The sequence below is a fragment of the Pagrus major genome, chromosome 1, assembly GCF_040436345.1.
Source record: "Pagrus major chromosome 1, Pma_NU_1.0".
Classification (NCBI taxonomy): domain Eukaryota; kingdom Metazoa; phylum Chordata; class Actinopteri; order Spariformes; family Sparidae; genus Pagrus; species Pagrus major.
Window position 1 is genome coordinate 4256511 of NC_133215.1, and position 22736 is coordinate 4279246.

At 42.8% G+C, this 22736-nt stretch overlaps 2 protein-coding genes across 2 annotated transcripts; one reads left to right on the forward strand and one right to left on the reverse strand.

The window, feature by feature from the left end:
* Positions 1–1405: 1405 nt before the first annotated feature.
* Positions 1406–20047, reverse strand: wipf2a (WAS/WASL interacting protein family, member 2a). Its single transcript, XM_073462815.1, has 8 exons — positions 19596–20047; positions 13054–13198; positions 11668–11800; positions 10465–10590; positions 8717–9382; positions 5537–5788; positions 4097–4198; positions 1406–3630 (listed from the first exon to the last, which is right to left on the reverse strand). The coding sequence occupies exons 2-8, from the start codon at positions 13114–13116 to the stop codon at positions 3590–3592; spliced, it is 1383 nt and encodes a 460-aa protein (XP_073318916.1). The 5' UTR covers positions 13117–13198; positions 19596–20047; the 3' UTR covers positions 1406–3589.
* A 1094-nt stretch (positions 20048–21141) lies between these two features.
* mrpl21 (mitochondrial ribosomal protein L21) lies at positions 21142–22044 on the forward strand. The gene has a single exon (XM_073466665.1). The coding sequence runs from the start codon at positions 21221–21223 to the stop codon at positions 21809–21811; it is 591 nt and encodes a 196-aa protein (XP_073322766.1). The 5' UTR covers positions 21142–21220; the 3' UTR covers positions 21812–22044.
* The last annotated feature ends 692 nt before the right edge of the window (positions 22045–22736 follow it).

Here is a 22736-nt window from a genome sequence, read left to right on the forward strand (position 1 = left end):
CACAATGTTAAAGTCCAGGGCGGGGGCCAGCGGGAGAAACTCTACTGCGCATGTTCGATAACCAGGAAGTGAACGCGGAAGCCAGAAAACTTTTTGGGCGTTTGTTCTCGTCGGTTTGAATGGCCGCCATCTTTGCACCTGCTATCTCGTGCTTATGTAAATCTACGGTTCCTTCATTCATTTTCTTCAGGTTCCGATGTCTGACGCTGTTATTTCTTTTTCTATATGTTGCAGTAAAAAGTACAACATTGAGTAAATGTACTTAGTTACATTCCTTCACTGATTACATATAGTTGACCTAGAAACGGTTTTTAACCCGAAGACGCCATAATGGCATCATTCTGGATCTCCTGTGCATAATTTTACACATATTTAAAAATGGATCTTTTAGTATTAAATACATTATTATATTGTCATTATTAAGTAAAATGAAACAGTGCGACTAATTTACAACTGAAAACAACATGAAAATGGGACTAAAGATATGAGAATTTATAGCATCGTAGAAGGGCGTCAATACACATCGTGTTCACAAGATTTCAATTTAGTTTTTGTTTAAATATTCAAGAAATTTCTGAAAGCAAGTTTTATTTTTTGGCGTGCTGCACTCTGCTTGTACTTCATCTTACACAGTTGTTTTGGAGTCGCACAATAACTTTTACTACGCTTTTTGAATACACCATTAACTATTCACCTGAACAGTTTCTGATATTGTCGTTGTACCCCTGACCATCAAAATGTGCGGGTACACACCATCTCTCCCGTCTTATCAGACCTCCATGGACCCCACAAGGCCTTTTTGTGACAAGTCTCATACCTTCATGAAGGAGGAAATATTTCTTTATATCTCACCTGTTTTAGGGTTTAAATGCTTTTTTTCCTGACCACTGCAGACTCATTAAAAACACAGGAAACAGACAGAGAGAACAAAGACACGGTGCATCAGGTACCCTTTTTCCCCATATTTATTTGAAATTATTTCAAATGATAAAAACATGGTTGATTAACATGAAATGACCACAGGGTTTGAGGTGAGAACAGGAGGAGACGAACGTGTCGGGTCGCCTGTGTGAAGAGGTGAGTATGGAAGTGTCGGTCCATTTCTTGTTGTTGTTGTTGTTGTTTTTGTGTGTCGTCGCTGTCGTCAGCCTTTCAGACCCACCGTCACTACAGCCCCCGATCTTTAGAAACAGGATCCCCAAAAATGTTGGCTCGTTGGTAAATCCTCACACATCCATTCAGCTCGTTCACCCTTTTGGCCAAACATCCAGAGAAGTGCTACAGAGAGTCCGCTCTATCAGACCAAAGCTCACCGACTGGAACATCGTTATAATCATTTCTCTTTCCTATATTACAAGCTTTTTACAACATAAAAATAGATCATTAACTATGATTACCATATTCCTTAATGTAAATATACAATATTTATTGCATTTTCAAATAAACTCGTTTCTTATTTACTTTGTTGTCATCATCTTACCCACCTTAAAAAAAAACAGAAAGTAAAGAGCACTGGTACCGATGAGGGTGACAACCGATTTGTGTAAGGCAAGGACCAGCAGGAGGCGCTGCATCACTGAGAAATGAAGAGTCCGACCTGAACGTCTTTTTGTTCATTCGTCCTGCATGGCATCTTAGTTTGACTGTGATATAATTAGTGTTTTTAAAGTCAAGCTTAAAGAAAAGTGTAGTAAAGATCCTCCATCTGCTTCAACAGTTCTCTGGCACTTAAGTGTTTCTTTTTTTTTTCTTTTCTTTTTTTGGTTAGCTGCTACCAACTACAATCTGTACAAACTGCTCCTTTGCATAGCAATTAAACATTACACCGTCTCTCTCTGGCCGTACAGTCCTTCTCTAAAAAAAAAACCAAAAACAAAACGTCCACCAGCAGCAAAAGTAAGATGATGGATTCAGAACAGAGTTGAGCTTTCAGACCGACTTCCCCGGACAGAGAGTTGATAAATGATCCCTTATAAACACCTCCACAACTCTGCACTGCAAACCTGTAGCCAAGTCAAACACTTGGTCCAGTGAGCAAATCGTGATTCAGTGTCGGCCCCCGCGGAGGGAAGACGCTGGCGGTGTGAACTACAGTTTGTCAGACACATCAGGGAACGATGAGGGACGAACCCTCTTTGTTTTTTCTGGATTTTTGTCACATCGACATGAATGTAATCCTGATCTCAAGTGCATAAACAAGCATCATGCACAGTGTCTCGGTTTAGCAGTTAAAGGAAAAGTGCACCCAAAAATGTAAATTCAGTCATTATGTACACACCCGCGTGCTGATGTAAAGTCAGGTGAAGTTTTGTAGTCCACGAAACTTTTCTGGAGCTGGGAGATAATCGACTAGAAACATAAAATGGCTGCTCATAGCTCATCCGGTGTGTTATCCAAGTCGCTATTTACACCCTACAGCTTAAAGCGTCTGACGTGGGTTCACAAGCTCGACCCCACGTCGAGAGAAAATGACATTTTTTAAAATGAGTTTACGATCTAGGGGCTTCCTAAGACTTGAATTTGGGGTTTTCTGTTTTGCTGTGAAGCTCCAGAAATGTCTTGTGGACTACAAGACTTCACCTGACTTTATATCAACATGGAGGGAGGAGATGAGGACTGGATTTTCACTTTTGGGTGAACTTTTCCCTTTAAGCTGCCGTGCAACATTACCTGAAGATGGAAATATAAGCACCCCCAAGTAAAGGAAAGAAGGGTGTTAAAAAACAGAGGAGAAGAAGCAGGAAACTGTCCCACTCCAACTGTAGAAATAAACAGCCAGGCGAGGCTTCTGTCATTACTTGGCAGCTCTCCAGTCAGTTTTATAAAGAATGTGTATGGAAGCCGTCCTCACTCTGTGCAGTTCATCTGACTCCACCCGCTTTTGGCACACTGACTGAGATTTGATTCAAACGCACCTTCACCTGGCACTGCTGGAATGGCTGTTTAAGACAAAAACTAACCAAAAAAGAAAAAAAAACAAAACAACAACAACCGTCAATAAGCCCCACATTCATGGCATTCTCAGTGGGAAGCGTAACTCATCTGCTGGGAACATAAATTCATCGTCAGTTTCCGTTCGTAGTGTTAAATTCTCCCCCACAATTCTATGCTGACACCAAAATAATGAAATCAAAACAAAAATCAAAGATTTTTTTCAGAAAAAAAAAATAAAAAAAATCACCATCATCATCATCATGAATATGCATTAAAAACAACAGATGGAATGCATAGGTTAGGAAGTGTTTGGTCCTGATATGTCGTGTCAAACAGAAGCCTCTACGTCCAGTCAGCAGAGGAGAAGTCGAGGTGTCTCGGTCACAAAGGTCGAGTCTGTTTTCTCGCCTCTGAGTGGTTTTTGTTCTCTTGTGCAAAGACAGAAGGTGACCGCTGAGTAGTGTCAAACGTAGTGTTTTTACTTTCGCCACTGTGCTTCCAGCTGGTGGTTTAGTGTTAACGTGTTTCTGTGTGTGGGTGTGTGTCGTAGTGTGTTTGTGATTCGAGTGCTTCTTCACCACTCCCGCGCCCCGTCCTGTCCCGACCGTCCGTCCAGTCGGCCGACTGAGAGTTCAAGTCCCGAGCTGAGGTCTGTTCACCTGCCCACTGGAGGGGCTGGGGGAGCTCCTCTCATGGCTGAGGGGCAGAGGGAGAGACAGGGGTCACTACAGGTCAGTTCTTCTTCTTTACAACACACTGGTAGAAATGATTAACTCTGCAAAACAGGCTGTAAATCCCACACGGCTGCTGTGACGCCAAGGCAGACGAAACACTAGCAATAAGTAACAAAGTGTCTGATAGGAGTGTGAAAATCTGAAACTAAAGGAACTTTTTCCGAGTGCTTGAATGATTGTATAAAGGAGATTACTACATGGGCTCAGCTCATGAAACTAAACTTCGTCCTGATACACAGCTTCAAATTGAAGTTCAGTTCATTATATATCCCCAAAAAACTGATTTAATTACTCACAACTACCACAAAATAAAGATGGAGAGTTAAATACGTACACATAAGCAGCCAGGACAATGAAAAGATTAATCTACTGACACGTGTGAACAGTTTGAGTATCGTCTCCTCTGTGCTGTTTAAATGATCTCGTACCCTTGTTGGTTTTGCTGGGGTAGACCTTGTTGAAATGCCTGTACTCCTCTGGAGGTGGAAGGTCCTCGATCGGGTGGAAGTTGAACTTGGATTCAAAATCATCTGAGGGGAGAAAAAATACAAAGAAAGGAAGCTTTTTAAATAGTGCACATACATCAAGTTACACCTGAAACACCTTTAAACTCAGACATCAGAAAGTTGTTTTCACTCAACATTCAACATAAACAATCAGCACATCACTGTGACAGCCCTGTGTGACTGCGTGTTTTCTGCCTGAACATGAACCACCTGAGCTCTGACAGTAATCCAGGAACCAGCCCTGAAGAGAGAAAAGGCTCATTTGCATGGCTGCAGTGGAATATTTGACTATCGACGGTCATTCACCATCACATCAAGATCAGAAAACAAAACCATGCTAACAACTCCTGTGACTGAGGATCACACACACACACACACACACACACACAGATAAAAGAAGTTAAAGTCAACAGAATGACTGGATCCTTAAGAAAAGAAGAGTTAGTGGTTTGTAGAGAAGTAAAGCGTTACGAGTCGCAGCAGCTCATTTCATGCAGAAAACAGCAGCCAGTCGTAACCCTTCATTTTACAGGAGTACCAACGATTCGGGTGGTTTTATTTTCCCTACGTCTCCTCACATTTAAAATCTTATTCTGCCAGATTTCTTTCGTGGCACGTGCAAAGTGCTGAAGAGTGGAAAGAAGTCTGGCTGCAGGACAGCAGAAAGATATTTCAGGATATTGAAGAGTCGCTGAAAGATTTTACGCATAACGTTCAGTTTATTCAAAACAAGGACGACGACACAGCAGGAAAACAGACGTATCGAAACCTCCGTGGTCCTGGAGGAGTTTTTAAAAACAATCTCAAAACGTGCTTAATAGAGAGTCTACATGACAAACTGAAGGTGTCGGGGTTAAAGAAGTGGGAGGCAGGAGGGGTCTTATAACGGCTGTGATTTAAGATCCTGTGACGCGAGACTGAAAACTCTCTGCCTCCATTTTGTCTCATTATTTTTTAAATCTCTCCTGTGAGCCGACTGTACGGAAGTCCAGTAGAGTTAAATATTCCCCTTTAGGAAGAAGATGTAGACAAACGTAACAAGACATAAAACATTGCATCGTGGGATGTTAAGTTTACTGATCCAGTGACCTCTTGTACGCCTCCATCTACACCTTCTCTTGCTCTACATCAGTTCATTTTCTGTGGTTTTCACTTTCTTAAAAACCAAATCATGATTTCTAATTTTTCTTTTTGTAATTGGCTGCAAACCCCTGGAAACTGCAGAAGGAAACTACTCAGCAATCCACCACCCACAGCTCCTAAATCATACCATAAGACTGGTGGATGCAGCTGAAATCATGAATGAGGAGGAGGAGGAGGAGGAGGAGCGTGATGGTGCTGAAGCGGTCCGTCCTGACTCACCTATGATGGACTTGGAGGAGGAGATGGAGGAGTGGCCGTTCCGGATGGGCGGGGGCGGTGGAGGGGGTCCAGCCGGGGTTCGGGAGGAGGAGGAGGAGGATGATGTGACGGAGGAAGAGGAGGGAGGCGGAGGCGGCTTGCCCACTCGGCTGTGGGGCTCTGAAGACGCAGAGCTGTGGATGCGGTACGGTGGCGGGGGAGGAGGAGCGTCTCGACCGCCGTTACGAGACCCGAGAGGGGGCACCTGGGGAGCTGTGTGGATAACACACACACACACACACAGACACACAGACACACACAGACACACACGGTCAGGATGGCATGAATGATGTTACTATCCACAGTAACCAAAACTGCTCTTTCATAAAGATTTAAATGGATGTTGGTGCCAAAAGTTTGTTTATTTTGTTGTCTGGGTCAACAGGGTCCATGAAGCTCACTGACAGCAGGTGTCGTGATGTGCCTTAAAGGAACAGTTCACTCAAAACAAGCTAACGTGAAGATTTTGACTTTTAAAGGGTGTAAATAATGTTTATTCACATCAGTTTAGGATTTTGGGGCTTCCAGAGACCTACTAAGGACGCGCTGTCTAGAGCCATTTTATTTTTATTTGTAGTCATGTTCGGATTCGAGGAGGCGCCAACATCTGAGATTTGACCAGCAGTTCTCTAAAGGCAACTTTCTTTCTTTCTTTACGTTCACATTATTCTTCTTCTCGCCGATTTGAATTTTCATCTGTTTGAATCTCTACAAACAGTTTTAATTCTCAATTCCTGGATCATGCAGTGTTTTTGAATGCACCACAAAGAAGTTGTGAAAATACTCACTGCTGACAATCAACATATTCATCAGGGAGGAAGGAAATCAGTCTAAAATATAAGATAAACATTTAGTTATTTGTATTATTAGTTTTAAAATTAAGGATACACAGGATTGATTTCCTGCTTCAAGGCCAATACTGATAAGATGACTGAGGATTTCTTCTAACCTGTAGTTTATACACACCTGAGGGTAAGACAAGATGTAGTGAGCTAAAATGGATCAATAAATATTTCACAGCTCCAACAAGATTTGGTTTGATAAAAACTCAGACTTTTCCCTCCTCTCTGAACCGTTGCAAAATATTTATTGCAAACTACAATAGTTCACAATGGTGACAAATTGTTATGTTATAATTTAAAAGAGTGGGCTCACACGTGGGACTGCAACTATTATTTCCATAATCAATTAATATGGACATTTATTTATTTATCGAACAGTGGTTCACAATTTCCTCGAGCCCAGATTGACGTCTTCAAATGTCTTATTTTCGGTCTCCAACTCAAACATATTTAATTTTAAAATGTTTAAAACAGAGAAAAGCAGCAGCTCATCACATCTAAGGAGCTGAAACCAGAGTATGTTTTGAACTTTTTGTTTTTAAAATGACGGAAAGATTAATGCAATCTAATAAGAAATTTGTTTTCAATTGACTAATCATGTCAGCGCCTACAGAACCAACAAAATAACCCTTTAAATGCTGACAAACAATGATCACTGCAGCTGCTGTACAGCCTTTTTAAAAGACATAATTTGGCTCCTATGTTTACTTCTAAAACTCAGGAAATGAAAGAATGGTAAAATAAGGAGCAGAGAGCAGGAGGAATAAAAGAAAACACACGTCGTCTTGTAAAAGCAGAGAAGAAACAGAGAGTGAAAGTGAAGAGGAATGCAGGAATATTCCACAGAGCTTCAGGAATGCAGAGAAACCAGGACGCCTCGTGGCGAGTCGCTCCGTCGTCCAATCGCCACGCAGGGCTCCAGCTAACAAGTGCCTTCCTGTTTTGTATGTTTACTCTGAAGCCAAATTATGAATACGTTTCCAGTGAGCCATAAATCGTCTCCGGGGAGGACACAAAAGTTTACAATCTGTTTTGTGGGCGAAGGTGTCTGAAATCCTCCAGCGTCTCATTTTTCTTCTACATCGACACTGACACGTTCTGTGACCTCTGAGTTTACATACTTGAACAATACGAAGGCATCTAATGTGTGTTATCATCCACATAGCATCTATCAAGTCGCAACACGCATGCCAACGGAGAGCAAATCTGCTCCTCCACGTGTTGAAATACTGTAATTTCCCAAACTGCAGATCCAAAGTGGAAAAAGTAATTTCCCAAAACACAGAAGCAGCTGTAGATATCATAGGAAATATAAAACTACAGCATGTTCAGTGTCTGTGGAGACTTGGATGTAACAGTCAGAGCCAAAGAAAAACCAGCCCTCTGCTCTACAGTCGATCTGATCAGGTGGAGGAAATGTCTCAGCAGTTTGGGGCTTTAAGGCTGCGTTGAACTTTTAAAGTTCAGAGATAACGAGTCAAAACTTGCTTTGGCCTCAGAATGAACATTCCTCCATCGGACAAAGAAGACTGATGTCGTCTTCATCACCGCGACTGAGTCCTCACACTCAAGTTTACATACAGTAAAACCTTAAAACCAGAAATAGTGAAAAGGTGGATTCGTCGGTCAATGAAGAATTATATTTTTGTCGTGTTTTTCTGGGAATTTTATGTCTTTTTTCGAGAGTAGACAGTAAAGAGATAAGAGGAAAAGACAGGAAAGAGAACTGGAAAAAATGATCGTTAATCTTCGAGTTATATCAATAATTAAAATGAGTTGTCTCTGAAATGTATGTGCTAAACGGGAGACTATAGGTGCAGCGATATACCAGTTTCAAGGTAAACTGTGTACATTTGCTTATTTATGGTATTAAATTATAACGTATCAGTATTATTTAACATATTTCAAGTTTTTATAAAGTGTTTGTTCATCGAAAAAGCTTCTGTTTCATTCCTTTAACTGTCACTGTAACTGACAATAATGACAGTGGTCATTCTGTCATTCAGCGTACTGTAATATTGTCTGAGATGGTTCTCGTACTGTGAGAATCTCCTATTTTTGACCTTAGTTCTGACGTAGCAAACATTTAACACGTGGCTGATCAGGAGGAGTGTCGCGATTTAAATTCTAGCTCAGTATTTTCTCCCCTGTGTCCTAAGAAAACACAGCTAGCTCAGCGTTAGCTCAGCGTTAGCTCAGCGTTAGCTCACTTATACTGACTGATACTGGAGGAAACTGACAGATAAAGTCGAGCTGTTGAGTCCTGACAGTTGTGTGTTTTCAGTGCAGAAGGTTTTACCTGCTCTGCGTCCAGGTGGCTCTCTGGCTGGTGGTGGTGGTCTGCTGCCCTGCTGGGAGGATGGAGACGGTGAAGGGGGCGGGGGTGGAGCATGGCTGCGTCCTTGGCTGCCGCCTCCAGATGAGTGTTTTTTGTGCAGGGAGTTGTGCCGCTGTGGTAGCTCCGGAGCCCCGCCCCCGTCTACGTGGGACGGCCCGTTGGACATGCCGCCCGATGTGTGTGGTCTGTAGGGCGGGGGAGGTGGAGGAGCTGAGGACCCTCCCGTTGGCGGTCTGCTGGAAGATGATGGCGGCCTCACAGAGCTGTGAGGGGCGTGGCCTCTGTTGGGGGTTGGTGGGAGGGGCTTCTCTCTGCTGTGAGAGGAGGATGAGGAAGATGCTTTCTGATTGGGGGTAGGGGGAGCGTTGCCACGGCCGCCTCTGTTGAAGGGTGGAGGAGGAGGCGGGGCGGAGGTGCTGTGCTTCATCCCGCTGCCTGTGGAGGAGCTGCTGCTGGGGCGGGAGATGTCAGGGAGCGACGGGCGGTGGGAGCGCTGCTGCTCTGATGGAGACGGCTTGTTGGGTGGGGAGGGTGAGCTGGAGCGACCTGTGGGGGGGCGAGGGGCCGCTGGCCGGGACCCTGGGGGCCGCAGGGCAGATCTGCCCACCGAACCACCGGCTGAACCATCTGGGTGGACGACAGAAAGGTGGTGTTTTAGCATCACAGGAGGAAAAAAACCCTTTTAACATGTCAAACATGACGTTAAAAACTATTAATCACCTACGAGGAGTCACTGCAACTAACGATTCATGTGATAATCAATCAATCTGCTGATTATTCTCTTGATTAATCATTTGGCCTAAAGGTGAAATTAACGGATCGCAATTTCAAACAGATAAAGGTGACGTCTGTTCAACCAAAAGTTTCCTCTAAAAAGGTCCAGTGTGTAGAATTTAGTAGCATCTAGCGTTGAGGCTGCAGCCTCCAACCAACTGAGCATCCCTCGTCTCAACCTCCCCTACAGTGGCCCCTAAAAACATGAGGAAAGAGAAAGTCCCTCTCCAGAGTCAGCGTTTGGTTTGTCTGTCCTGGGCTATTATAGAAATACGGCGCTGCAACAAGGCGCTTGTTCCTCTGTAGATATAAAAAACCAGATCATAAAATATTCTCAGCAGTTCGCTTCTTCTATCTGTAGTAAGGAGGTCAGAGGTCACAGTCCTTCTGTTCTGCATTTGCACCACACAGATTCTAACTATTAATATTTGATCCCTATAAAACAAGCACATTCTAGCCTTTCATTCATAATTCAGACCCCGCGTTCCTCGCTGCTTCAGCTCCGACCACAAGTATGTCTGCTCTGTCAGAGATAAGTGTAGCGTCCATTAAGCTGGAAATAACCATGTTCTTATCCAAACCTTCTGTGCTGAGTCACTGTGGATGAATCTGTGATCTATAAAACCTTCTGTGTGAAACAGAAATAAAAGTAAAAGCTCGAGGATAGTACGAGCTTTCTTCTCCTACTATCTCAGTTTATCTTCTGTGTGTGCAGATACTGTTTGTGTTCACTTGTTACTGAATAAACTACGGACAGATTATTGATTGCTGATGCAATATGTCATCAGCTCACTTCCTTCAGAGGTGGACTTGGACTGGTTTATTTATTTACACAAACGATAAGGACACAACATGATGCAGCCTTACAGAGATCACGCAACACCTACAAATATAAATAATCACATTAGAAGTACATAAATCAAAAGAGATTTTACCTCCAACTGGGCGTAACTTTGGCACACCTCCTTGGAAAAGGCCTCCCATTCCCATTGGTCCTCCGCCTCCAAAACCACCACCGCCTCCTCCACCGCCACCTCCTCCACCGCCACCTCCTCCTGATTCTGGTGGAAAGATGACAATCACGTAAATATAGACGGATATGAAAACAAAACAAGAAATACATTTTAATATTCAAATATCTGACAGGAGAGTGGAGTTATTCAACATCATGATGGGTGGGTAGGCGTGCAGAAACAGGGAGGAACACCCATTTACGAGCAAAAATGTAAATCTGGGTTCAATCTTTATCAAGTAGGAATCTTGTGGGAACCTTGTTGGAAAAGCGGTGTGTGAAATTAGTTCCTCCTTTTCATGCAAATATTCCTACTTCCTCTTTGATTCCTCAGACACAGAGTGCGAGCAACACCACAGCTCACAGCTCAATAAAATAAAATGTGTGTGAATGTTTAGGTGAGAAAATTGAATATTTTCAAGCCTTTTGATGAAGACCTCCATATCTTGAAATTGCTTCTTGAACAGTTTTTAGAATAATAGTCTCCAGCTACTTCAGTTGTTTAGGAGATTGCTGCAACACTGTTTTGCTGCGAAGCTCCAGAAATATATACTTTCATCCACATGAGGGCGAGTAGATAATGACTGAACGATTTTATTTCAGTAGTTTACTACGTACTATCTGTGTATCACAATTCCAAGTGCAACTGTCCACTTTGGTCATATTCATGTTTGAAAGGTGATAATGTATATATGTATGTACATATATATATCTATATCTATATCTATATATCTATATGCTATAACGTGAATTTCCTGGGTGAGGGATCAATGAAGTGTTATCTTCTGAAAAACAAATAGAAATCAGCCGTATTGAGGTGGCTAGTATCTATAAGTGAGTAAAATATCAAGTGGGTTTAAATAAATTTAATCTGATATTGGATTAGGATTGGTTGCTGGAGCTTGGTGGAGGTATGCACTCTACTGCGTGCCATTCTACTTTAATTTAATTTGTAGAATTGTTCTTTTCACAATCCCTCATCTCATAAACACATTGACTAACTGCTGTGACGGACACATCTGGGTTGATTCTGAATAAGCTCCCTGTTACACATCAGTTCAGGGTGTGTGTGTGTGCGTGCGTGCGTGTGCGTGTGTGTGTGTGTGTGTGCGTGTGTGAGACTCACTCTCTATAATCGGAGCGCTCCGGTCATTGACCACGCCGACCTTCTTTAGCCTGGTGCCTTTACTGATGTCCGACAGCAGCGCTCCTCTGCCTTTCGTCTCGGACGAGCTCAGTTTGGGAGGAGTCGTGTTCGCCTGTGGAGGAAGTTAACAAATATGTAATCAGACCGTCAGTTCCTCTGGTCTGAACCGCAGTGGAGGGTTTGTGGACTTTGGGTTTGTTTGGGTTCACACTGCACACTTCAAAGAGAACCACAGCTCATAAACAAACGTCACATGACCCAGTAGTAGCTGGTTTACTGGACAGCAGGTTTGGGATTTTGGCAGATTTGGACTTCAGTCCCTGAAGCTGCATATTTTAGCATAATTTACCTTCTCTGATGTTCATGTCAGGTAAGAAACAACCAGGGGAACCAGCCCACACTTCAGGTGACTGCATACGGATCTCGTAGAGGAAGTAATACCAAATCAAACGTGTTCCTGTGACTGACTGTACACTACTCTCCCTTTATCTAGACTAAGAGCAGGTAGCTGCTCACCTGTAATTTTCTACAGGTGCTGAATGGTAAATTGAACAAGTATTAAAGGAAACAAATCACTACCTACTGAGACTTTAAGGGATCTTGAATGCAGGATTTAGTTCAGGGCTTTTGTATTTTATTACACAGGCGCACCTAAAAGAGTGGAAGGGGGTGTTTATTCACTGTAAACTGATCTGGATTAATGTGTTAATGATTCTGAATGATAGTTTGGAGATGACGACAGCTCTTATAACTTGTTATTTCTACATAAAAACAGTTATGTGGTAGCAGGCAGTGCCTTTGGCAAATCATATGAGGAGAATTTATATGTGGAAAAGTCGCTGTCATCCTTTCTGTCCTACCGATTTGTAGCATCGGTAAGAGCCAGACAGCTCCACCGTTTACTGCCGATGACTATGTGATTCAATTTAGGGCAAAGAACTTCTCTTTGTCACTTTCCATGGTGCACGGTGGGTCAGGATCTCAATCACAACACAATATAACAGCATCCATATAATTATAAACAGTTTGCTGACACATTTTTAGGTTTACATGTGGAAACACGGTAAGAAACCCCCACAGATCTCAACGTTATGATGTGTAGCATAAATGACACACTGTAGCGGCGTAATGTCGGCACTGCTTGGTTCAGAGTGAAAATACAAAAGCGGTGTAGCGGCGAGCCTTCGTCGCAGCGCTCCTCTGTCTGAAGAGTGTCAATAAGCAGCATCAGTATCAGTGCTGACATATAATCCTAACGATACCCGTCTCTAACCTCAACTTGTGTCAGGATTTAACTGTCTTGCAGATGAACTTTGCAGTGTGATGTGTGTGTGATGTGTGTGTGTGTTCAGTCCGGTCACTGACCACACTGAAGGTGGGGGGAGGCGGGGGTCCTGGGGGAGGAGGGGGAGGGGGAGGAATCGGCATCCTGGCCCTCTGTTGGCACCTCTCTGTGTGGGGTAAGGACCGGTGACTTCACCGTCTCAGCTGGGACGACACACGCTGACTCCTGCAAGACCAAAAGATATATTTCAACTGATCAAGCTGGAAAAAAATGATCTTTCACACACACATCTTTAACATCTTTAACATTCAGCATCTCAGGTACAGAGCTCTGCTTTGGAGAAGTCAGGTGTAAAACTCCCCGTAGCTGATGAAGCATTCACATGTGAATTATGAAATGTACACGCTGCTGTGGTCAGCAAATATAAATAGCTCCTCTCTTGGATACAATGAGAATTTTAATGAATTTATAACCCTAAACACTGAAGCGCTTTCTGGCATCAGCAGCTGCATAAGAAGGTAAAAATTTGAACTATTCCAGGATGTGTGTTTGTTTAATTGATCTCCTTTTTCACAGGGAAACATCTGCACAGTGCACTGGCACATAATCACACAATTTCTACAACCAACATCCGTCATAATCTACAAATAAAACTACATGTAGACATCCAAAAAAGAGCCAAACACTGGTGGGCTTCTTCTAGGATGTGTCATAGCTGAAGAAAAACATGAATTACCACATGTGTAGCTGTGCAAACAATTAGATAACCGTCTACTTTCTGTGTAAATGTGTGAAAAAATGACCACAGTGTGAGAAAATACCCTCACAAGCAGTTATGTAAAGCGATTCTCCACGACTGCAGCCCATCATGAGGATGTGTAGGCTGCTGTCATACAGAATATATCTATCTTACACACTGGATAGTTGTAAATCCCGTCAGTGCTGTTGTGCGTCACAATGCAAATGGGAAGTAATTTAAGCAGCAAGTACGTAGCTGACAGTGAAAGGCCCAGTTATATTCTCACACAGCTCCGACCTCGACAGTCGGTACATTTCCATTCACCTGTTTTATTAAAGATGTGGAAATAATATTTTTGTAGATTACAACACATGTTTAAAGCACTGCAGACAGCTTTATGTTCAGTTTTATAATGTCTATGTACTGAGGTGGTAAAAGACGCAGCTTTTATATTGTAGATTGTTGTAGTCTGATTTTTTTTTTCTGAGGACATTCTCGATAAAAACAGAATTTAGATCTATGTTTGTGTTAAATCATGAAAAAGAAGCCGTGTTTTTATGCACATTTATGAGTATAGACGCCACTTTAAGTATCTCACAAAGGTTTGTACGTTTGGCTGAGGTGGATAAAATTGTGTATAGATAAAAGTAAAATGCAACAAAGTCCACTGGAAACAAACTTGATGAATTAAGCCTCATCGTGACGAACATGTATCTGTCCAGTAGAGCGGAGACCAAAAAAGTCAGCAGATGAAACTATCAGATCTGTTGAGTGATGAGGAGACTGTAACCCTTTTAAAAGCAACACAAGAAACAAACATGAATAACAAATTCCCATCATGTTTTCTACTGTACAATTTTTTCCCACCACTTGAGGTTTGACTGGAAACTCTTTAAATTACATAATTTCTCTGCACTCTCTCTAACCCTCTCCTTCTGGTGTACTGGTACCAGATAGGATAATTAATGCCACCTACAGCTTACTGTATCTCGATGATCCAACTCCTACAGTCGAGGATGAAAATGGGTTTAAAATGTGATTACCATTTGTGCCACATTTAGATTAAAGATGCAACAATTAATCAACTAGTTTCCTCCTCTATGTAAATTGAATATCTCCGGGTCGTGGACGAAACAGGACATTTGAGGACGTCACCGTGGTCGTTGGGAAGCACTGATCGACATTTTTCACCATTTTCTGAACCAAAAGACTAATCGATTATATAGAAAAAATAACTGTTAGCTGCAGCCCTCATTTGGATGAAAACTCTGCTAACGACAACACTGTCGAACTGATCCGTGTCGGACAAAAACCAACACAAATATTCACTCGCAAATGAAGGTCTTTGAATTTAACCAGTCAAACGTTTTTGGGGGGTTTCTTTTCTTCTTTTTTCTATCCAGAGCAGAGCTCAGTCTGTTGTAGTGAACCACTTCATTCCTGCCTCCAGTAACAAGGACTAAGAGTTACAAGCAGCTGTATTATAGAGGCAGAATGAAAGTGCTTTACTTCGTCGAGCATAATATTAAAGTGCTTTCATTTTGGCTCCTGAGGCGAGGGAACACGCAATACGAGTCCATCCCGCTGTTAACGTGACTGTAGCAGTACGCAGGATGATTCATATCATTTGTAATAGGATTAAATATGAAGCATGACTCAGGTGAGAGTCAAAAAATCTGACAGAAAACTGTCATAGATGTCAGAATGGTTCTCAAACAGAAAGAAGATCTCCCGACAAATCCCACAAATAAGATAGATAGATCACTGTGATAGAGTCTGAAGGTGGACACTCTGTGGACTAAATACAATAACGTGGCGTCATAACGTGATCTTTACTCATTTACCAAATGTCATCAGGGCTTTATGAGGCTTAGGGTGAAGAAACTCACTCCACCTATTTGAAGAACAAACCCTGGACATGTAAAAACATGAGATCACCAGGATTAGCTGCAGGACTTCTCTGCTCACATGAAAACTATGTTAAAGAGAAAACAAGAAGACGAGCTGGATGCCAACACGTTTCATTCTGCTGCTTCACAGTGGAAACAAATACTTGTTCCCAAGATGCTCTCAAAGACGACATTCTTGGGAGAAGGAGGCAGTTGCTGAATTAGCTCCTGGGATACATCAGTGAGAAGACGAGCATTTCGACGAGGATCCTCGATGTAACGACGAGGGCCAAGGGAAAGAAGCGCTGCCTTGAGTGTTTTAAAATCTCAGCTTTAAACACATTTATAACCACACCAGCAGGGAGACGACGGGATGGCAGGAGCTGCGTTAACATGGACCATAATATTCCACTGATAATCACATTAACAGCCCGATCAGAATCAGAATAAAAAAGGTTCACGTAACCACCTGAATCAGAGGGGGCCGATCCAATCTGAATACATTTTTATTCAGATCGAGACAGGCGGTGTAAAGGACTGGAGCTGATAACTGATGTTGGAAAGGAGTGAGAAATCTCACCTCTTGCACATGCTCAGTCCCGATCAGGCGGCTGACGGCTCAAACCACAAACAACGGTTACTTTTCTAATATCTTTAACTTCAGTCTCTCTTTCAAACTCGGCGCCGACCGAACGATGTTAACAAATAAGAAGCCAACAGCCTCAACTTCAACACACGTCGTAGCACAGCGCCTGAGTACAAACAGTGGTTCACCCGGGTGTCGTGTATAATAATACACATTCACTCAGTTCACACAGTGTGAAAGGGGTGTATGTTTACCAGCCTTTTTGATTTGATCTGTTCAGATTGCTGCTTAATAATAAAGAACAGTGTAAATATTGTTCCCAGGAAGCAATGAGGGTCCATCTTAAAAGTTAAATTCTCAATTAAGGTGGAAAAACCTTCTTCTTCTTCTTCTTTGAGCAGAATTACTTTTGAGTATGTCATAAAATGTTATATTCGGATTAAATGCTTTGGAGCATGTAAACGCACATCTAACTGGATCATTTTATCAAGCGTGTCTTAACTGTTGCTCAGTCCGTAGCAATCGTACCTATGATCTCTATTCATACCTGAAACTGCTCTAAATGTGTCAGCCCTGCACACAATGACTGAGGTCACTGGATCTCCCCAAACCAGTTAGCTGTCTGGGCCCATTGTTGGCTCACGCAGCCGGCGTTGGCTCCTCACCCCACCCTCACCCTCCACTGCTGCCGCCGCTCCATTCCTCAGGCCGCCTGGTTGAGTGTCGGGGCAGGTTTTCACCGACGGAAACCAAAGGAATCTCACCGAGCAAGCTTGCCAGTCAGTCAGTGACGCGGTTTGAACGGAAAGACACAGAAACTGAGAGTGGGGGGGTTATCTCTCTGCTCTGGTGGAAAAAGAAATGTTTCAGGATCTGCTGAGCGAACAAGGACTGAAGCCAAAGACACACAGCGGCTACTGTCAATGACACGCTTTCAATGCATTAAGGCTGTCATTATTCTATTAGTCAGAACAATTATCTGACCGCTATTAAAACTCAACTCACACAGCAGCGTCACTGTGTTCGAAACTGAGATGTGTAAACCAATAACCAGTCAGGCAGATAAAATGATGTCGTTAAAATGTTTAGATAAGTCAAAAGAAATATAAAAACTGCAGCTCTGCTTCTAGATTACAGCTGCAACAATTACACGATTAACTGCTTAACCAATAATCATAATCAAAAAACAATTAATCTTTGAAGTCAAAGAGTAAAAATAAAGTTTGACTAACTTCAGACATCAGTGTCTGGTCTGGGAAATTTACCATTTCAACGACATCTTACACACTAGATGGATTAATGGACATTAAAAATGGCGGCCGACATGACTTTCTATTTTTGGAATATCTTCACTCTGCTATTCTGAATTACTGCTGACAAAAAAACAATCGACTTGCTGACACAAGTATTTTGCTAAATCATAAACAGATGTAAGGATTACTGGGCATCTTAAAAGAATAAAAAAGAACCATATAAAAGACTTTAAATACAAAACACTTGGTTAAGTTTATCCACGACTTGTCTTCTGTGCTTTAGCATCTGCAAGAGCACCACACAGATAATAATGCCACGCAACTTTTTGTGCGCGACACATTAAAACACTTCCAATTAGGGCTGCCACCACTGATTTCTTTCAGAATTGATTTATCTGCTGATAATTTTCTCAATTAATTGATCGATCTAAAAGTGATTTAAAAGAGTACAAATGCTTGTTGTGTCTGACAGACACAGCAAAATAGTAGCAACACCTCATATATTGGAGGGTTCGATTTGTAAGAGTTCCCACCACGTCACATACTGACGCTCTGGGACGCCGGCCAACCCAACCTACAATCCTAAAGCGTCAGTATTTGATGAGTTGGCAGTGAGACTCAAAAATCTACTTTCTTACAAACGAGACCTTTATGAAGCTGGAACCAGTGATTATTTGGCATTTTCACTTGACGATGAGTCATATGATTATCACTGATTATCAAAGTTGTTGCCAATTAATCTTCTGTCAATAGATTTATCAATTGATTGGATTTAGCTCCAATTCCAACCAATGACGAAGAGCGAAGTGGCGACTTGCATGAAATGGAGATGTCAGGGCCGAGATTAGATAGTTCTCATATGCTGAACTGTTGAATTTCATTATTTTAACATCAAAAGCAAAGAAGAAGATCAGTTTTTTCAAACTAGGAAGAAAAAGTGTGCAATCTGACGTCACCAATGTGATCAACTTCACACTATATCATCACAACATGAGGCCCCGAGATAGGGCGTTGGATAATTTCATTTATTTCCCAGGCAATAATGCGTGGATCTCAATGAAAAAATACAAGTGGCTGCTAACTAGAAGTGAGTGCAATTCGATGCGGATAAAGGGGGCTGTTGGGCCTTGGCGGAGGTATGCGCTCTCCTGAGTGCCTTTCTAGTTCCAACCAAAAACATTTTTATGTGGAACGTGTGTCAAGTATCGGAGAGTTTGTCATATGTTAAACGTGCCATGTTTTTCTTCATGATGCAACAAAAATTCAAGAAAACGCCACATGAGATGAATGAGAAAATGACATTGTGTATATCCACAGGACGTATGAGGAACTGATATTATGAGTCTGTATCATAGTGTGGCATTATTCACATTTCCACACGTCTCTGCTTGATGTTATGATACGATGACTTCTATAAAAAGGACATTAAAACGTATTTCTCGTCCTCTGATGACCGTCTGTTATCTAGACAGAATATATATATCTGTGCACACAAACAAGAAAAAAATGACCTTTGACCCCTGTAATCTGACTAATCCTTTCCATTTCAAGATCAAAGCAAAGTGAGGTCCTAAGTAGGTCATGATCGCTGAGGTTTGGTCTCCGTAAAGCTGCTCATCCAAAGAGTTGGTCAACAGCAAATTAATGGAAAGAAGTCTGCCCACATCAGCTGCGTGACGCCGCACAGGGAAATACAACCAGGGAGGAGGGCTGTACGAGGAAGTCAGATGATTTTGTGGTCAAGGAAATACACTGAGCTAAAGGCCTGTGGCTGTGTGTGTGTGTGTGTGTGTGTGTGTGTCTAGGCTTTTTACGGCACTGACAGCACAAGACTTCCACAACATAAACTTCTAGGACAGATCCTACCACCAAGACACCCCTTCGTCTAACTTATTCAACAGTCTATAAAGCCCGCAGTGATAAAAAATAAATAAATCATAAATTATACATGTTGTTGCATAAATCCTGGAAGTTTCCTGCGAGAAAATAAAAAAGGAAACATGCAAAACAGAGGTCAGTTTGAACAGGCTCCGTCGGGCCTGGGCAGGTCGTGTAGCCGCTCCCAGGTAAAGAGCCGCTGGAGCAAACATACCTGGAGCTAGCTTGAACTTAGGTGGGGTGAAGTTAGCTTCAACATCCCAACAAGTCTACGTACCCTGGCTCGAAGAAGAGAAGGTCGGAGAGTCTCGTCCTCCTAAACAACATGAATGGAGAGTGTCGCTGTGGCAGTCCTGGGTCGGAGCAGGACGGTGCTGGCAGGTCCCGGTGATGTAACTTAACGCCACCAGTCACAGGTTAGCCGGCTAACGTTAGCCTGCTCGCGACGGTTTACTAGCTCGGCTAGTGGCGGTTACAGTGATGCTAGCTGCGGTTAGCTGGTTAGCATCGAGCTGTTTACTTTCCAGCTGTCAGTGTCAGCGCAGTCCGGCTGGCTGTGAATTATGTCAACTAGGCTTCTTTGCGAAAGCGTAGCGCGTTAAACAGACTGCTGAGAGCGTCCAGGAGTCACTTTTAGCAGTTTTCGGGTAGCTACGGAAAACTTTACCCGCACTCCCGACCTGCAAGCAGAGCCATACTCCCCGCTGACACAGTTTTATCGGTCCCTTCGCAGAAACCCGGAAACGGGCCGACAAAATGGAGGCAGATCTGCGCTGCGTTAACGTGCGGTCGGGAAATTTCCCTTTTTCTATGTGGCCCTGCCATCGTTCTAGCTTCAAACAGTGTCCTGGGGACCGTATTTTCCTCTGAGAACAGCTTGTTTATTCACTAATGGAACCATTTAAGTATTAATATAACATATTTCCATATCTAATGGACTGAAAATAAAGTTGTGACATGCTTATTGTTCATATTACGAATTACACAAATAGTACATATACTAAAGTATAAAACCAAAGACTCTTTCCGAAAGAGAAAACCAGAGGCAGGAACTGAGTGAATATAAGGCACATTATGGCCCTCTGACCTCATACACAGGATTTTTTTTGTGTGTAAAGTAAATTATCTATTGTTAATTTACAGTTATCCAACAGTCCTTGAAGGAGTCAGACCTGGCCCCACCTGGGCTCAGTCCTCTGCACTGTTACACTGCAAATAAAACCATCCGCTGCATTAAATAATCAGCACAACTGGCTCTCTAGCAGCCAGGTACAACATTAAAAGACATCTTACTTGCTACTGTATGATAATAATCTCATATGATAACATATAATAATTAAATAACCAGTGATTATGGTCATCTGATTATCATTTTACCAGATTATTGGATCATATATTCAGGATAAATTCATATTTAATCCAGTTAAAAAGATAAAATAAATTGATTTATAAATTTTCTACTTTGACTCTGATACAGCATGTAATCAGCAAAGTAACTAGGAACTAAAACTATCAGAAAATGTAGTGGAGTAAAACCTACAATATTTGCCTCCAAGATGTAGTGAAGTGGAAGTATACAGCAGCAAAAAATGGATATACTCAACAAGTACCTCATATTAGTACCAGAGTACAGAACTTGAGTATGTACTTGTAACTAAAGAGCTCATCTGGCAGCAAAGTGGGAACTTTTATTAATACATTTGATTATTTTTGCATTTGCAGTGTTTTTAAACTGTGACGTGAGTCTTTGTTCTCCAGTAAAACACCTGATTACTTCTCACTGTTTATTTCCTCTTCTCATTAAATGTTCTTGAAAGTGCAGGCCTGAGCGTGACGCATGCGCACACACACGTGTAGCGCTGTCACGCATGCGCGGTGCGAAGCGGCTCACTTCCTGTCAAGATGGCGCTGAGCAGAGGAGCGGCGCTGTGGAGGACGTGCAGCGGGCTGGTGACCGGACGACCCCCGCTGTTCCCCGCCGCTGTCCGGGCACAGAGCTCCGTGAGCGGGGACCTGCTGCCGCGGACGTCCCTGTCCAGGCCGCCGTGGCCGGAGGTGACCCAGGTCCCGCAGGAGGAGGAGGAGGAGGAGCGGAGCCGACACGCCGCGGTGGTCAGCACCGTGAACCAGAGGATCGGCCGGCGGGACCTCGGCCGGCTGTTCGCCGTCGTGCACTTCGCCGGCCGCCAGTGGAAGGTCACCGACGAGGACCTGATCCTGGTCGAGAACCACATCGAGGCGGAGTGCGGGGAGCGGATCCGCATGGAGAAGGTGCTGCTGGTCGGCGCGGAGGACTTCACCCTGATCGGAAGGCCTCTGCTGGGGAAGGAGCTGGTCCGGGTCGAGGCCACCGTGATCGAAAAGACCGAGTCCTGGCCCAAAGTCCTCATGAGGTTCTGGAAGAGACACCGGTTCCAGCGCAAGAGGATGATCATCCAGCCTCAGACGGTGCTGAGGATCAACAGCATCGAGCTGGCCCCCAGACTGACATGATGAAGGTGATGAAGATGATGAGACTGTATTTTCACACAGACGGAGGATTCATTTGTCCGGATGATTAATAAGATGTTGGTCAAGGATCCAAACACCGAGCTGACTGTTCCTGAAGCCTCTGACTGTGTTGACTGCTGTAAATAAAGCCTCATCTTTTGCAGATGGCTGATATTTAAAGACTCTGTTTGTTTTTGGAGAATTAAAAGGTGTTAAAAGCCTCAAATGATCTCGAATGCAGGTGAACAAAGTGTCTTTATTTAAAAACCCCTCAAAATGAGGCACGTTGTCGTGATAAACTGCTCACGGCAGAGGAAAAACCCTATAAAATACTAAACATTTGCTAGTTTAATTTATTTTTAAAGGTCATATTTCCAACTCTTGAAAAACTTCTGGGACTGCAGGTCGACTGCCATCCCAAAGTGTCAGTATTTGTTGGGAGAGACTCAAAAAATCAACTTTTCTTACAAAAAGCACCTTTTTAAATTGAGGGTTCGCTGCTTTGCTCTTTACCACATGAAAACTGAAAAAATTAGGTGAAAAAAGGAAGCGATTGGTCAATAAAACGAAAAAGAAGATTAATTTGGAAAAGTCTTAACAACTAAGAGTGATAAAGGGATTTATCTCGAAACAAAAGACTTCCTCGTGAAGCTCATTAAATGAAATTAGACGTCTCTCTGAGTTACTTATTCTTTAGACCGCAGCTCAGAAGTTTTCCTCATTATCCTGCAGTTCAACGTGACAAACACTGGAAACACCTGACACAATCTGTGTGTTGATATTTGGTGTTTTTCTGTTCAGCCCAAAGCTTCAGTGCTCATTAAAGGAACAGTTCGTCATTCATACTTTCCAACCTCAAGACCTCAAAAAAACAAAAAATCTGAGAGTCAAGGACTGTGACTTCTGTGATTATGACTTTTAAATGTAT

What these genes read in the sequence shown, in the direction of transcription:
- wipf2a (XM_073462815.1), bottom strand. Translation starts at nt 13,116, where the DNA reads ATGCCGATTCCTCCCCCTCCCCCTCCTCCCCCAGGACCCCCGCCTCCC. An exon ending in CTCCCCCCACCTTCAGTGTG is followed by an intron (nt 11,801 to 13,053) that starts GTCAGTGACCGG and finishes CTTCCTCCACAG; the next exon opens with GCGAACACGACTCCTCCCAA. An exon ending in AAAGTTACGCCCAGTTGGAG is followed by an intron (nt 9,383 to 10,464) that starts GTAAAATCTCTT and finishes TCGTCCACCCAG; the next exon opens with ATGGTTCAGCCGGTGGTTCG.
- mrpl21 (XM_073466665.1), top strand. Translation starts at nt 21,221, where the DNA reads ATGGCGCTGAGCAGAGGAGCGGCGCTGTGGAGGACGTGCAGCGGGCTG.